The sequence below is a fragment of the Prorops nasuta genome, unplaced genomic scaffold (genome assembly GCF_024137725.1).
Source record: "Prorops nasuta isolate Cenicafe-Biocafe unplaced genomic scaffold, Cenicafe_Pnas_1.2 PNAS00032, whole genome shotgun sequence".
Taxonomy (NCBI): Eukaryota; Metazoa; Arthropoda; class Insecta; order Hymenoptera; family Bethylidae; genus Prorops; species Prorops nasuta.
The window spans coordinates 2,118,104-2,134,100 of NW_027116829.1; the positions used below are offsets into that span (position 1 = coordinate 2,118,104).

The 15,997-nt window shown below is 46.2% G+C and overlaps 1 protein-coding gene across 6 annotated transcripts in view; it reads right to left on the bottom strand.

Annotated features, from left to right (window-relative positions):
- Positions 1-15,997, bottom strand: part of Dscam2 (Down syndrome cell adhesion molecule 2) — a 71,590-nt gene that overhangs the window by 11,215 nt on the left and 44,378 nt on the right. For 4 of the 6 annotated variants that reach the window (XR_010824220.1, XM_066742935.1, XM_066742936.1 and 1 more), the window contains exons 3-12: positions 13,599-13,763; positions 10,895-11,041; positions 10,664-10,781; positions 8,213-8,374; positions 7,821-8,104; positions 4,977-5,121; positions 3,902-4,053; positions 3,533-3,805; positions 2,952-3,236; positions 1,435-1,734 (exon numbers count right to left, since the gene is read on the bottom strand). Coding sequence is in view for 5 of the 6 variants with exons in the window: in XM_066742935.1 (XP_066599032.1) it covers positions 1,435-1,734; positions 2,952-3,236; positions 3,533-3,805; positions 3,902-4,053; positions 4,977-5,121; positions 7,821-8,104; positions 8,213-8,374; positions 10,664-10,781; positions 10,895-11,041; positions 13,599-13,763 (2,031 nt within the window). In the remaining variant the exon portion in view is untranslated. The remainder of the gene's footprint in view (positions 1-1,434; positions 1,735-2,951; positions 3,237-3,532; positions 3,806-3,901; positions 4,054-4,976; positions 5,122-7,820; positions 8,105-8,212; positions 8,375-10,663; positions 10,782-10,894; positions 11,042-13,598; positions 13,764-15,997) is intronic. The other 2 variants (XM_066742937.1, XM_066742938.1) reach the window with 2 other exon arrangements.

Consider the following 15,997-nt stretch of genomic DNA (forward strand, 5'->3'; position numbering starts at 1 on the left):
CTTTTGAACGAACCAGGGCATATATGCAAGCTAGAGCAATGGGGGAGGGGGAGGGTGTCTACGAAGATTCGTCAACGGGGGTGGCGTGTGTGCTTGCACTCGGGTGATACGTATATGATACAAGAATAATATTAATAATAATATTAATAATAATAATAATAATAATCGTGTGAAATCTGTATAAATACAGAAAATCGAGCGTAAATACAAGTAGGCATAAAAAAACGACTAGATACAGTTAATTGTAGACACACACATAATATTTGTACACACAGATACACACAGAGATTTGTAATAAGTTGAAAATGTACTTATAGGCGGTGTGAAAAAAAGAAGGAGACGAGTACGAAGTATACTGATAGCGAAAAGTTGAAGAGAGAGAGAGAGATACTTTAGTGCATGCGAAATAAAATTTGGCTGCTCGATCGAGTGATTTATTTATACATATATATATAGGTTCACACAGGCCAGGTGAACAATAATACAGAGTTGGAAAAGTAGATAGAGAGAGAGAGAGAGAGAGAGAGAGACAGAGCGAGAGAGCGATAGAGAGTAACGAGTAAAATAAGGAAAAGGTGCAAACTGTTACCTTATGATTCGGTCAAGTCAAGCAAACCTCGGGGGTCCACGAGATACCGACGCATTCCCAGAGAGCCAAAGCAACGCAAATGTAATACACACTGTGTCTGGGGGGTATAGGAAATTCATCCGGATTTTTAGACGAGGATCTATTCTAGGTCAGGGAAACCAAACGATGACGATGATGATGACGGTGACTCGCGGTCCCGCACGATCCTTCCTCGGTGTGATTTTTCGATAACTCATCGACTCCTCTTCCATTAAATCTCTCAACTTTTTCCTCGAATCACCGTTTTTGGATTCTAGCGGGAGAGCGAGAACAACGCTGATGATATTGCAATGATGACGCAGGAGCTGATCTTAAGCGTGGCGTGTCAATTGGTCGGGATAATCAATATTTTACGGGATATACTGATTTTATGGATCGATCGGGGGGAGAAGACGGTGAGAACCATGAGAGGAATCGATCTCGACGAATCATCAATCTTTCCGCTATTCCCTCTGAATTAATATCCGTGTCGGTGATCATCCATTCAATTATTTCAAATCTTAGGAATTTTTCCATCGACAAAATTATTCAAAGTTTCGCCCATTTTTCTTTACAACGACGATCGAGTTGACGGGATTATCACCACGAGCAATTATCTTGTACACACATAGTTTCTTTCGCGTAAAAGTTAACGCGATCCGAGTGTTAATCGTCGGAATAAATTGAGAAAAGGACAAGGAGTGCGCGTGGCGCGAGACGAGAAACGGAATACGAAAGGAGAGTGGAGCGAGTATCGTCGAGATCGAGCGGAGGCGAGGGTGCGAATGTGTGGAATTTCGGAGAAGGGTTGTCGATCATCTAGTTACCTTTTACCTGTAGCTTGGCCGTGTACCTGACCTCGGCTGCGGGGTTCGCGGCGACGCAGGTATAATCGCCGGAGTGCTCGGCGGTGAGGTTGGTGAAGCGTAGGATGCTGGAATAGGAATCGAGGAGGGAGACGTTGGTGACGGAGGCGAGGTGGGGCGGCAGGGGAAAGGGATTTTGGCCGTCTTTCAGCCAGGAGATTGTCAAGGGTGGGTCGCCCGCCGCGACCCCGCACACCGTCCGCGTCCGCATCCCCTCGGAAAGTCCCTCTTGGAAGGTAAATGGCTCAATAATAGGGGGTACTGGAAAAGGTCAAGAGAGAAGAAAGAACCATACGTGAGAGCAAGAAAAAGATGGCACCAAAAACGCAAGAACCTTGTAGATAATTCCATGTATACGTGCAAACGTTTCCTTTCGACGGATCCAAACGACCAAAATCTTCCACGACGCTTGGATAATTAATTCTTTACGTGTATATATATAATTAGGAAATCTGTGCATGCGTTTGAACGATCGATCGCTCGACCGGCACGCGTACATCGAAACTTTTACACGTATAATCTTTCGATCCTTAAAGATAGTTTATATATATATATTTTTTTTTATAGACAGTAGTACGTCAATTTATATATATGTATAGATTTATATATATATGTAGAGTATGTACAATAGAGGCAGTATAGTAGCAATGTAGAGGAGAGAGAGGGTGGCCCCGCCACGGACCTGTACCCGCGCCGCCCTTATATATTTTACACCTTGTACACTTATTTAGCATCGCACACTCACACTGTCACACTTTTTAACGCAAGAGCGAGCATTCTGCTCCAGCACGAATTTTTCCAATAGCGAAATTGCCTTCTCCTTCCCCCCCCCCCCCCTCTCCCTTTGGTCGTTGGATCGTTTAACCTTTCGGTCCGGACATTCGGCACCTGCATCGTGTCGAGCGACTCGAGGATCGACGTGCGCAGTGCTTTCCATCGAAGAGTATTTAGAAATGATTGAAGTATCGTATAACGTGCTTGGTGGAGCTTTGTATAGCGTGCTTTCTTCGATGGAAAATTTGGTGAGATGCAAGTCCATAGAGAGAGAGAGAGAGAGAGAGAAGGGGGAAGGCGAGAAAAAATCGAGCCGGATGACGTTTGACAGGAGAGATTCGGAGATTGATAGAGGTGAATGGGCATCGTGCAAGAGGAGGGTCCGCGCTAAGCGTGGCCCGTCATTGCGTACAAGTCACCAGGGGTCTCTACGTGCCCAGGTGAAGGCGTTCCTGGTCCCCCGGGCCACGCGTCGGAGATCTCGTCGTTCGTACTACTTATATTTTCATACGTCGATAACGTATATACTTTGGGTTCATCGACCCTCGATCCCAAGTTTGAGCGATCGTTCCCGAGACGGTACTCCGGAGGTCGTGACCCGAGAGCGGGATTGGCTGCAGGCACATTCACGCAGAATTGCACACACGAGTCGGGCGGGCAGGTGGTCGTTGGGCAAAGATTGTTGGGGCCTAGAGGAGGATTACCATGGACCACAAGCCGCTGCGTGTGTGATACCTCAGCGGCCAGATTACGGGCCACACACGAGTAGTTGCCGTTGTGATCTGGAGATAAACTTTCAATCATCAGTATGCTATTGAACTGGTCCACATTGGTGACTGTGACGCGCTCGCTCGGGCCCATCGACCGGCCGTCCTTCAACCATGAGATGGACAGGGGTAAATCACCCCTCGTCACGGAACAAGTCAAGGTCGTTCGTTCGCCAAGATGCAGGTCGCGATCTGCCGTGAACGGGCTAATTTTGGGAGGAACTGAAATATACAATACAAGAGAGAGCACGTGAGCAAGGCTATAGGGGATCAGCGGGGCATCGAGGCCCTCGGGATGATCCAACACCGGGACTCTTCATCCTTCTTCCTTCCGTTCTCTTCATCGTCTTCTTCTTCGTCCTCCTCCTCCTCCTCCTCCTCTTTTACGCAACACAATCTTCCCTCGAGTTTATAAATATATACGCTTCTTGGTTTCTCGCCATCCCGAAGATCTCTTCTTCGCGATTCCTGCGACAATTTTCAAGGTACCCTTGCATGAGGAAAATTGGAGTTCTTACCGATGACTGCTACGTCCCCGGATCTCCTGGCGCTGTGACCTTGCTTGTTGCGAGCCCAGCAGGTGTACACACCCGCGTCCCCGGTCTTCTGCACGCTGCTGATCACCAGCGTTCCGTCCGAGAGCACCTTTTGTCGCAGATCGTCCGGTAGTTCGCGATTCGCCCTCTCCCACTTGATCTCCTCGATCGGATATCCGGCCACTGGACATTTCAACCGGAGCGTTTCCCCTGCCACTGCGGTGACTTTCGGAATTAATCGAATGAACGGTAAACCTGTTGTCGAAGCGTCACAATCCGCCATTAGTAATCTCTCCTCCGATATACAATAATTTATGCAAAGAAAAACCCTGAAGAAACGATTAATTTTACCATAAACATTGAGCCTGGCAGAGTGCGTAACCTTCCCGGCACGATTCTCCGCGTTGCACGAATATTCCCCTCCATCCTCGACCATTACATGACTGATGTTCACGTGCGAGATTACGTCACCGTGAACCGTCACGTACTGGCCTATGACGAACCTGGAAGGAGAGACGCTTGTTTTGTGAAAAAGAAGAAAAGCGAGGGAGGAGAAAGCTGGTAGAGGAAAAATCGTTAACAGTGGCACTGGACACTGTTCGAGTTGAAAGGATGAATGGTGGAGAGGATAAATAAATCACTTTGACGATAAAAGCGATGATAAGGGAAACGATGAAATTTATCATGAGAGAGCGTATATATATATATATATATATATATATATATAAGTGGAGCAACTATCCTTTCAAGATCAAGGTAGATTTCGCAAGTGAAGCGTGGTAGGAAAAATTGCGAGGGTTTTACGCGCTCGTAAAGAATTTGTCTTGGCTGATCGTCGATCGCGTTGGGGTGGGAAGGAAAGTTGAAACGGTAACTGGGGCTGAAGCTGGAGGAAACGCGTCGATAAAGCGCTTGCCGGAAGAATCGTCGCTCGCTTGTCTTTTATGTCGATCAGTCGTTAAACTGCGTCGCGTCTCGCATAACGTCGCGTCACCCGCGGCGGTCCTCGTGTCAGCTGACGTAATAAATGTCCCTACTACCCCCTCCCTCTTGTCCGACTCAAATTGAAATTGCCTCGTCGATATCGCTGCTTCCACTGCCGAACGCGCGTTTCGTTTCAGTCGCCGCGCGCGGAGCGCCTCGAATTAAGCGAGAATTATACCGGAGGAGAACAAAATAGAGACTGTAATGAAAAAGATAGAAGGGCTCCTGTGCGTGCTCGCTCTCGAAATTAAAAAACCAAACGACGGGAATGAGCGGTGGAATTTATCTCCGTCGCGTAAGATTCTACTTTTAATTGGCTCGTTTCAAGTAGGGAATGGGGGGGGGGGGGGGGGGCGGAGTATGCTTTCTTTTTCCACGCGAGGAAAATACTGATTCCTTCCGACGTAAACTGTCCGGAACATAGCGAGAAGAAGTTGAGTACCTTCCGTTGGTGGGAAGAGGAAATCCGTCCAAAGCCCAGGTAACTTGAGGCGTGGGATTTCCAGCGGCGGAGCATTTTAAAGACACCGCAGGCCCAGGTTGGAGAGTCTGCTCGATGAACGAGTAGAGGAGAATCGGTGGCGCATCTGAAACAAGAGACTCTATTCAAATCCACCCCGTAAAAGAATTGGAATGTGGTTTAATGGCACATGCATGTATAAGCGCGCGATATTTCCAGCTCTCTCTCTCTCTCTCGCGCGCGTTATATTCGGATAGATTTTTTGAAATGGCTGTGAGAGCTGGCGCGCGTTGAGGGGAGGGGAAAAGGGCCGTAGGGAGAACGGAGAGACTGGATGGAAAACCTCCGGACGTAATGACGAGGCGTGGCAGGGCTATAAAGGGGATATCTGTCGTATCGAGAGTCTCTAAATCGAAGAGTTATTGCGAGGATGACGTTGGACGGATTCTTCGCTTGTAATTAAAAGTGTCGATTTCGTCGTCGTCGTCGTCGTCGTCGTCGTCGTTAAAAGAGTGGATCGAGGCGGGGGGGGGGGGAGGGGGGGGGGAGTTTCAACGAGCCTCGTCAAAGCAGCAAGCCTATAGAGTACGAGGGTTGACTAGGAAGGAGTAAGAGGAGGGTTGGTGGTGAAATAGTAGAAGCTGAGAAGGTTGATGAGAAGGGAGAGGATGAGGGAGGGAAGAGCGCTGTTGAATGGGAGAAGTCTGTCGTAGATCGAGCTCGGGCAACCGTGCAAAAATTGATGAACCTCGTCTAGATAACGTCTGAGCGGTTTCCGATAAAAGAGTTTCTACGGCATCGCCTTGCTAGTCCTTTTTCGCTTTCTATTACAAATTATCGCTGCCTCCCTATCAATACTCTTTACTTTTAACGCGTGCTCGCCTATAACTATCTCGCTGCTATATGCTCTAGAGATATATATATATATATATATATATATATGCTTGTAATTGCTGGGTGTTCGTACTGCAATTTATGAAGCTTTTCATACACACGCGTTATCACGACGATAGTGCGTGTATATCGAATTATTTGGCGAAAAAGAGCCATTAACGTCTTGATTCCGTATCACGGACACACGATAACACCGCATTTGTGCCATTAAACGCTCGTAGCACTTTCTTAAAAATCAAACTTTTAAAACGTCGTCGAAAGCAGATTTAGCAAAGTGGATTTCAAGTAGCAACTAAAAGTCCCTTTAGCGTATCTACCTTTGTGGCAGTACTCGCTATTATACTTGGTCTTAATCTTGCTTCCTAGTTTGGATTTCAAGCAAACTAAGCTTTTGAAACTTCTTAATCATATAAGCTGCTATCGCAATTACCAAGGTTGGCCAGTCAGATTTCACTCTGCGTCCCGTTAATTTGTCTCGCTCTATTTGCAGCAAGGTGAGTGTGAATTATTGAAAATATATGTGTATTCGAGAGACGCGTGCACAGGCTGGATCGAATTGGAATCGATGAAATATATCGCGCGAGCTTCCCTCCACGAAGGAACAAGTGGAGAAAAGGATTTTCGAGCCGTTCGCGTTTAATTTGGAGTTTCGGGGAAAATGGTTGAGAAATACCGTGGGGAGATGCGGAGAGTGGGGGGAGAGGTCTTGAGCGAATTTGGGCCACAGTTTGGTCGGCGTTTCCTGCAGTGTATACCAGTGTTGGAGGAGAGGGAGGGGGTGGAGGGGGTGGCGGGGAGCGCAAGAGATGCCGTTTTTGGTCGGTTTTAGCCCGCTCGTAGCTCGGGCACCCGACGTATTCCTTTCTCTCCGTCCCTTTCGCGCTTCGCCGCCGTTTCCAACTATCCTCTTTCCACGTCCACTCCTTTAGGGATCCTTGTCACTCCAGCGACTGAAATTGCTGGGAACCGATAGCTCCATCTGCCTCTCTATCTCCCGCTGTCCTATCGAGCTACTCGCTCGAATTCCCTTTGACGTGAATTCCGTGCATTACCGACGCTGACGAGTGAGAGACGCTAACTTCATTGTTGTTTCAAAGGGTATCTCATCCTCCTCCTCTTCTGTCCGCGCTCCTCTCCTACCACTACCATCGCTACCATCCCCACCCCCTACGCGCCTCTCTCTTTCATGCAAAACCTACAGATGGCTGGACTAGATATATATAGGCCACTGCCACTCTCAAACGAGACGCAAATTGAAAGAAGAAAAAGAAATAATGCAAGAAAAGTCGGAGTGAAATTTTAAAATCAAGACAATACGGATGAAAGTATTGCTGTGCAATAGGAAGAAAATATGCGGAGGAACGATAATTGAAACAGCAAATTGTTCTACGATCAATTTGAAAGATTCGTTTGCTTTATGGGAAAAATGAGAAATGCGAAACGTTGAAGGCAAACGTAGTCTGAGAAATAAAATGTAATAAAGTACTTTGGTGCAGGCTGGCGCAAGAAGCAGCGGCCAATGACAAGACGGATGATATGGAGGGAAAGAAGCTCTGCCAACTTCAAAGCTCTTCGGATAGTCGGAGGCCTTGATAGGTAATCGAGTTGCATTTAACTCTATCGCCTGGACTCTAATGCATTTACCTTCGATGCACTTTAACCTTTACGAGCGACGTCTGCTATCCTCTAATAAATTACACTCGAAGAAACTGCTTCATTCGCTCGGTGGAAAAAGGGAGAGGAAAAAAAGGAGTGGTATTTCCGGTTTAGGTAAAACTCGCATCTTCGTTCCTCTATCGGTGTGTAACAATCGTGCAGCGACTAGTGCAAGTATATATAATAGAGGATGAGAAGGGTGGAGGAGGGGGGAGGGGGGAGAGACGGTCGATGAATAATTGCGAGTTTGCAGAGCGAATAGTCGGAGAGACTGACCTCCCAGCTGCAGCTCCGCCGAGGCTTGCGCCGTGTCGCCTTCCGATCTTCTGACGATGCACTGATACATTCCGCGGTCCTCCCTACCGATTCCGTTGAGCCGCAACATTTCCGATTGCCGTCCCGTGCCCGGAAGTTGCCGACCGTCCTTGTACCACGTTATGAAGTGGGAACCGGCTTGGGGATGCGTCCCAACTTCGCAACGGAATTCCGCGTTTCCTCCCAAATGCACGCTCAAAAGCGTCGGAGTTACTTCCACGTGCAATGGTGCAGTTACGACCAATCTGAAACATTCAAACTCTCGTGTCTTATACACAATGCGCGCAATTGCCAAAATATCTATATAAAACAAGTTTCTCCCCCTCCCTTCTTCCTCGTGACAAGAAACTTACCTAATCTCAGCGCTAGCTTCTCCGCCAGGATTAGAAGCCGAGCAACGATATATCCCACTATCCTCCAAGGTAACTGCCTCTACGGACAGGACGGAGCCGAGCAATCTGGTCCTGGGCCCGGAAAGCACCAACATCGGCTCCGCACCGGTTTGCGCGTACCATCTTCAACGAGAAAACGGACACTTTACACTTTTATATGTATATACATAGTATCTACAGAGTTGGTTAAAGCGAGCGCTTTTGGCAATTTCCGCCTTGCCAGAGATGGAGTCTTTCGGTGCGGGAGCCTCGTGTCGGCTGAAATAAGCTGTCGCGCGAAATTAGTGAAGGTAGGTGCGGAGCGACGAGTCAAAGTCCTCTCGATGGTCGAGTCGTGAATAATTTTTCATCGAAAAGGGGAAAGGCGAGCAATCTCTGGGTAGCCTGCGGAGGATACCAAGGGGATCGTGCAGGGGGAGGTGGCGGTGGTTCAATTTCGCAGGCTTTTCGACTACGTCGACCTAGAAACGTTGCCGAGTCGCATATACTGCCACTTTTATCCCTCAGGATCCTCCATTGCTTTCCTTCTTCCTGCGAGTTGACACTGACAGTTTTCGATCGTCCCACCTACCTTCGACCCTAACCACCACCCCCCCCCCCTCCTCTCCTCATTTCCTCCATCTCGTTCCCCTCGTCAGTCCCATTTATCCCGCCCGCGCTACCCTGCAGCTCCCCTCTCCGCCATCCAGTCTGTAAAGTACGTAATGGACCTCGATCCGTGGGGAATTTCACTCCGCGCCAAAGTTTCCACGAAAAGTTAACTCGCCATTCAGTCGAGAGATCCAGTCGAAAGTTAACGCTGCAGCTTCCTTTATATATCCAAAATACGTCTAAATTCAAACTTTCCTCGATCGAATAATAACCTACACGCTATTACTCCTCTTGTCCATTCGCTGTATTATTGCTGTTACGATTTTCTCGTGATACAGTTGCAACTCTCTATATATACAAGTACATGTACACGGACCTCGGTACCGTAACGTCCATGAACCAGCAGAATTTAGAGTTGATTCCTAGCAGATTTCTGCAGGTAATCCGAATAAATTTGTCAGTTTGATATCCGAACGATATCGCGTGTGGTGCACGATTCGATATTGCCAATAAATTTTCATTGCGGTAGAGATTTCCGATGGCGGCGGTGGGCACGAGCATACGCGCGCAGGGGAACGAGTGAAGGAATGCGTAGGTCGGTGGGAAATGGTTGGACGTAGGAGAGCTAGACGAAGGTTGTTCGACTTGGGAAGGGGGGGGGGGGTATTGCGGGTGCAGCGAGAGAGGGATCTTGCAGGATTGCTCGCTTCCGATTGTACCTATACGCTCGAGGTTTCACGATCGAGTGCTCCCACTTTTGCTCGATCAAAGTCGCGTCTCTATCTATCCTCTTTTTACCCCCTCCCACCAATCCTCTTTCTTCCATTTCTTTTTGTCCCACTTCTATCCGCTTTGCGTCCAGGGACCAATAGTAATTCTTTGCGAGAGAATGCCGGAACAGCGAGCAAAGTGCTACTCTCTTTCTCCTAGACCTTCGTGACAAGCCAAGCTTCCAATTGCGTCCTTCTAGTTTTCTTCATCTTCCCAGCACCCACGTCTCACTTCACCCTCCCCCATCCACTTATAACCTTTTTCAATCTCACCATCTGCATTTTCTCTCTCTCTCTCTCTCTCTCCTTACATCCCTCGCCAGATGTTTCCCAAGCATTTTTATATACACCTGCTGTATACACCCCTCGCGCGACACTCTTTATCCATCTCGACGATTCTCTCCACGCGGATATACAGGACGTTTATAATTTCGTCCTTCTTCCCTGATTTTCTTAAACACGCAATTTCCACGAGAAATCAACGCCTTGGCTCCGCGCTATCTCATCCCTTTCTCGCTTTTAATCAACGCGGTTTCTTGATTCTTGGCATGTCTGACTAATTCCTGTTGCTTCTACTTGCCCGCGCTTCGTCGCATCAATCTTCCCCAAATAGCTCATAGAGTTTTTCCCCCCAAATGCTTTTAGAGCGATCGTTCCGCTTTCTTCCTATATATATACATAGTGTGCACTGCAATTTCTTTTTATCCCATTCCACTCGCTTATCAATCATCATATCCACCACTCTTTCCAATCTCCTCAAGCTTCCTTTTTAATTATCCTCAGCTCCTGCAGCCGCAATTACGCTTCGATTCAACTTTTATCCCGAGCAGTCAATTTCCTCTCCCATCAGCAGTGTCATAACTTTGTACGGGATTAATCGTCGTACGCGCGCAAACCAGACTTCTAATTGACACTCTCACGACCCGAATAATCAAACCCTGAAGAGCGCGAGACTTTAAGTTTTCTTCGCTCCACCCACTCGACGCTGTCCGATTATTCAATATCGAACGAAACGCACTTGTCTGACACAACATTGACTCGTACTACTTACCGATACTCGGGAGCTGGACAAGCTTGCGCCACGCACACCAACGACGTCGACTCGTCCTGACCCACGTAAATAACTCCCGAATGCTCCAGGATTACAGGTGGCATCACCCCTCTGTGATCTAGCATTAGAAATTTATTTCAAACGGTGAATGAAACTATGAAATTTTGCCCGAAACGAAGCGCGAGACAGAATCGTGCAAAATAATTTAATCTATTCTGCCAGTCAATTTACCTGATATCCTAATATTTGCCATTGAGCTTACTACTACTTGTCGCGTTAGTCTATGCATCGTTCTACACCTGTATCCGTGAATTTGGTCGCTGAATTCTAAACTGTGCACCAGAAGCTCTCCGGTAGGCAGCAAGTGGAATTTTCCATCTGTTTGAGCACAATCGAAAACAATTTTAGATATAATACAAGTATTCTTTTATATTCTACGAGGAATAACCAAATTGGGAATCGCGCGTTGTTCATCGAATAATATCCATATAATAGTTAAAAATAATCGGACATGGATCGGGATATGAACCAGTGGTATATATCCTATACCACAAATATATATATATATATATATATATATATATGTATGTGTGTATGAATCCAAGTTTCATACGAATGTGTAGTTTTTTAATTGGCATAGCAGCAACATTAACAATTCTATCGATGCTTTTATACTTTTCACTATACATCGCTTTCGTGCTGTATAAAATTATTTGCACGATGCGACGTGCAGCTGTGTGTATATATATATATAGGAATAGTTTTAGATTGTTGCAGTTTCGAGCGTGTTTATACATACATATACATATATATATATATATACAGAGAAGAAGTTGAATTTATCGGGGACAGGGTCTGTGCAGGCTGGTTGGTGATGAGTGGATTATATATAGGCGTTCTAGACATCGTTGGTTAGATGAGGGTGTCCCGAGTAAGCGATGGCTCTAAATGGCGATTGTCGTATCGGGTCATGTACGTCGAATAGGCCATACACGTCGAGTATTACACTCGACAAGGCCTATATAGTAGCACGCTCACCTCCATTCAACGCAGATGCCGTACCCCTACATTCTCACCAAGGATACCTGCATCGAATTATTCGCACTCTGGTATTTCCTGCATGCAAAATATCTAATCAACGGCTGACCTATCTTTTATTACAACCTACCCTGTATATTATACGGTGTATATGTGTATATATATATATATATATATATAAATATATAAAGAAATAGTGTTGAAGGAAAAGGGAGAAATATTTGTCTCCCCCGTCAAGCGATCGGCGTTTCCGTAAAATATATCCAAAAAGGAAAATAATATAAAATTCTATGGAGAATAAGCTTTTCGATTCGAGTTTTTCATCAAGCTGCAGCGAATTGCACCGCGAGAGGGAAACTCGCGGATGCATTGGCGTTTTTTCCGTGCAAGCAATTGTTTCTCGAGGTTTTTATGAATTTCGCATGAGAAACAAAGGTATATCTATATAGGCGTCCCGGTGCTCCTCGAATGGCGAATTTTAAAGGGCCTGTATACCTATGGGAAGTTTTATTCGATTTTACGGTTACGAGGCGCATTAAATGATAAAAGCGATTGACGTCTTCGATTGTAAGGTATAATGGAGGAGTGGGCGTTAGCTTCGTTACGCTTTTTTCTTCTCTTGTTTTTTATCGGGGCGATATAAAAGTTACGACAGCTGCCGCTGCTTGGCTTTCGGGGGAATATCACTGGTGGTGCAGCGCGCCGCTAGTGAGCTAGCGACAATAGTGTCTTGGACAGCCTCCAACTGGCATACACATTTCCTTCCAACTCCGCCGCGAGATGAATAACTTTCCTTTGTTTTTCCTCCATTTCCCTGCAATTGCGCAAGTTCAGCGCGTATGTACGATTGAACCCGAGCTTCTCCCCTGCCTCGCTCGCATTTCGCTTTTTGGCGCATGCAACCGGCAAAACTAATTATTTATTTTTGCGGTTTCTCCCTCGCGATAACCAACGGCACTTGCTAATTGTCCCGTTCCTCTTTATATTTAAATCATCGTCAGCCTCGAATCGACCAATATCCCCTGTAACGTTGCGCTCTATAGATTTGCAATTTTTAAACATGCAACGCGAACGCGCGCTGCGCGAGGAACCGACCGATCAATTATATACACCGTCAGCTATGTGTATATATATGTGTATGGGTGATGTAAACGATTATCCAGGGGCTTTAAAGCAAACGGTATTGAGCTAATAAGGGAAATTGTGTCAGGACGATCCTCGAGGTGGTTCTTTCGATGAAAATAACGTCAAAGTTTAATAGGATTAATTTCCGAGGCTGCTAACGAGTCAGCGTGTCATAAGGTCAATGTCCTCGCTAATCTGGGCTTCCACCACCAGTGGAAGGTGATGTAGGATTATTGTGGATATTAAATTTCAGTCTGGGAGGCTGGCTACATCGCTGCCGGATATTAAATTTTAGTCCCGGTAAGCAATGGGCAACTGCCATAATACTTCGTGCCACTCCCTACTCCCCCCACCCCCTCCCCTCTACCCCTCCCACACTGTACACCCAGCCCAACAGTCTGTGCCAACATCGCCGGCAAATAATTCTTGCTTTTCCTATTGCGCCTGTTACCCAAATCCTTATTTGAAAGAGAAAAACGAAAGATACAATTGGTATTGCCCACTGGGGGATGAAAAGCTAAATCTTTCAAGAGGGTATACGCGGGATGGAAAAAGAGTGGAGAGGGGGAAATTTGGTTGAATTAGTATTTTAAGTGGAGAGGCAGCGGGAGGAATTTGCCAGCGAGGAATTTTTCAAAAGGCCGAGGAGAAAGCCGCTGGGATTATATATATATATATATATATATATATATATATATAGGTTCCTGAGGAAGGTGCCCGAAGAATTTCATAAGCAGCGAGCGAGCGAGCAAGTGTCGGGGCTTCTTATTACCTCCTTGCAACGAGGGATAAATGTAGAATGATGGCTCCTGCAGCCAGGAGACCACTCGCACCAGATCCTTCACGAAACTAGGAACGACGCATCTCAGCACTGCGGTACAACCTCTGCTGGCACCTCCGATTACCTCCACGTCGACGTTGTAAGCTTGCGCCACCACTGAAACATTCGTTCCTTCCTTTAAAATCAAGGACAAAAAGAGAAGAGAGAAATGTTCTCCCATTCATGCACGCATATAAATATTCTACGATGGAACGCGAAAGCCCAGCTGGTAAAACAGACAATTTTAATCGATATTCAATATTTACTTTTCAATCGGAACTCGTAATTAAACATTAAATATCGCCAAACGCTGGCAGGAAAATCATTTTTCACCCGATACAATATTATTGTGTTATTCGTGCGCGTTTCCGCCATATGAACGGAGCAGCGAAATAACAATGAACCAGTCTCGTATAGGGATTTGTTTTTTGGGGTTGGGAGGGGGGATAATAGCCAAAAGTTATAACGAAGAACATTTTCTTTTCGGTCAACGCGCCGAGCGTTGTGGAGACGGGTGTGTACGTGCGTTGGTGGTAGTTTAAGGGGAATTCGAATATGGAGGGTTGAATGTGCTCGGATGTCACGTCGTTATTCGTCGAGCGAGTGAATCTCGACTTTGATGTTGGCGTTGCGGGACGCGCCGAGGCGTGAGACTAGACGCGTCCGTAACGAACGCTTCTCGTCCTCGACGTCTGCCACGCTCGTTTTTCTTGGCGTCCTTTTTGTTTTCCTTCGCCACCTTCCCTCTCCATCTCTCTTTCCACTTAACTCGCTCTCTCTCTCTCTCTCTCTCTCTCTATACATGTATATATATCTACGTCCTTCTCTTCATCGTTTCATCCCCCCCCCCCCCTATACTTACCTTTTTTCCTCCACCATCCTCGATCCCAGCCGACAGCACCTTACACACACACACACCATCCTCTCACACGAAGTTGTTTCAGAGATTTTATTTACGTCGAAATTCCAAGGACGATGGCCAGCTGCCGTCGACGACGTTGGGAAGCTTCCTCCTCCCTCCTGTATATTCCCACGGACTCAACCTTTTCCTATTCCTCGCTCGGCGAGCAACAAAACGAAATTATTATGCCCACCAGACACTATCGTAGACCAGAAGATTGTCACGGAACTCATTTGCCAAGTCACTCCGCGCCAAATGCTTTTACAAGCTTCAGACTTCCCTTTAAAAGCAATTTTCCTGCTTGCTTATTGTTCTTTCGCCTGCTCGGAAAAGTCCGAGTCATAAGCGATTAAAATTACGAAATTGTTCATTTGCCTCGCGACTATATATACTATGTATATATATATGTATACTGCACGAGGCGAATACCTAGCGTTCCATCGTCCTTCGGTTCGCATCATAAAAATAATACGAGAGATAAGCGGTATTCTTCTACGAGGGAAATAAGATTTTCAATAAAATGGCCATTCCTCCTAGTCGAGAGTTTCACTGAGAAGAAAAATTACTCTATTATAAGGGAGCATTGGAATCGGCAATAAGGGACGAATGGAAATTTCTTTCGTCCAAGCGAAACTGAAAAGCAAAGTTTTAATTAACGGTCACACGTCCAAGGCAGAAGTTTATAGCCGCACTCGCGCGCGCGCCAGGCTAGTTGCATGGCAATCCTGAAAGCGTCGGCGTCGGCTCGAACCTGCCATGGATTTGCATTCAGATTGCGTTTCTTTTTTTCCCCTTTCTTTTAAAGGGGTAATTACAGCGGTCTCTCTGTAAGCTCGTCACTGCGATGCGAGAGAAACCCGGAGATTCCGCGTTGGCTTGGAACCAACCTCGTGCCAAGGCTTTCCCTCAGCCTCTGATTTTCACCTTCCCCATCACCACACACACACACGCATGTATATATATATACAGATCCTAACCTATAAAGCGACGCTTTTTTACGAATAACGTGGAATTATATATATATACGAAAGCTTATTAGTACTGTTATAGCCCCGGCTATCCTAAGCCGACTGATGTACTATATATGTGTTACATTGTCATCGACCTGCTGTATATATACTTGCAACTGTACACACCTGATTGTTCTTATGAATTATTCAAATCCCATATATATATAAATATACGAAGGAGAATAATTGAACGAGCGTCGAATTTATCCTGACCGTTGCAACCGTGTCGATAAAGAACAGTGCATTAATATATTCCCTTTTAGTTGGTAACGAAACGAACGATCGATTTTCCAATTAGCAAAAATGTTCGGTCAGCACACTTTTGTAAAGAGAGTCGAGAGAGAGCGTGTCTTATTGAAAATGACAAAGGTCAGAGTTGAATTTAGCGGCTATTCGGCTTTGGATGCGTGAACGCGAGGTTTATTAGGAAACATACGCGC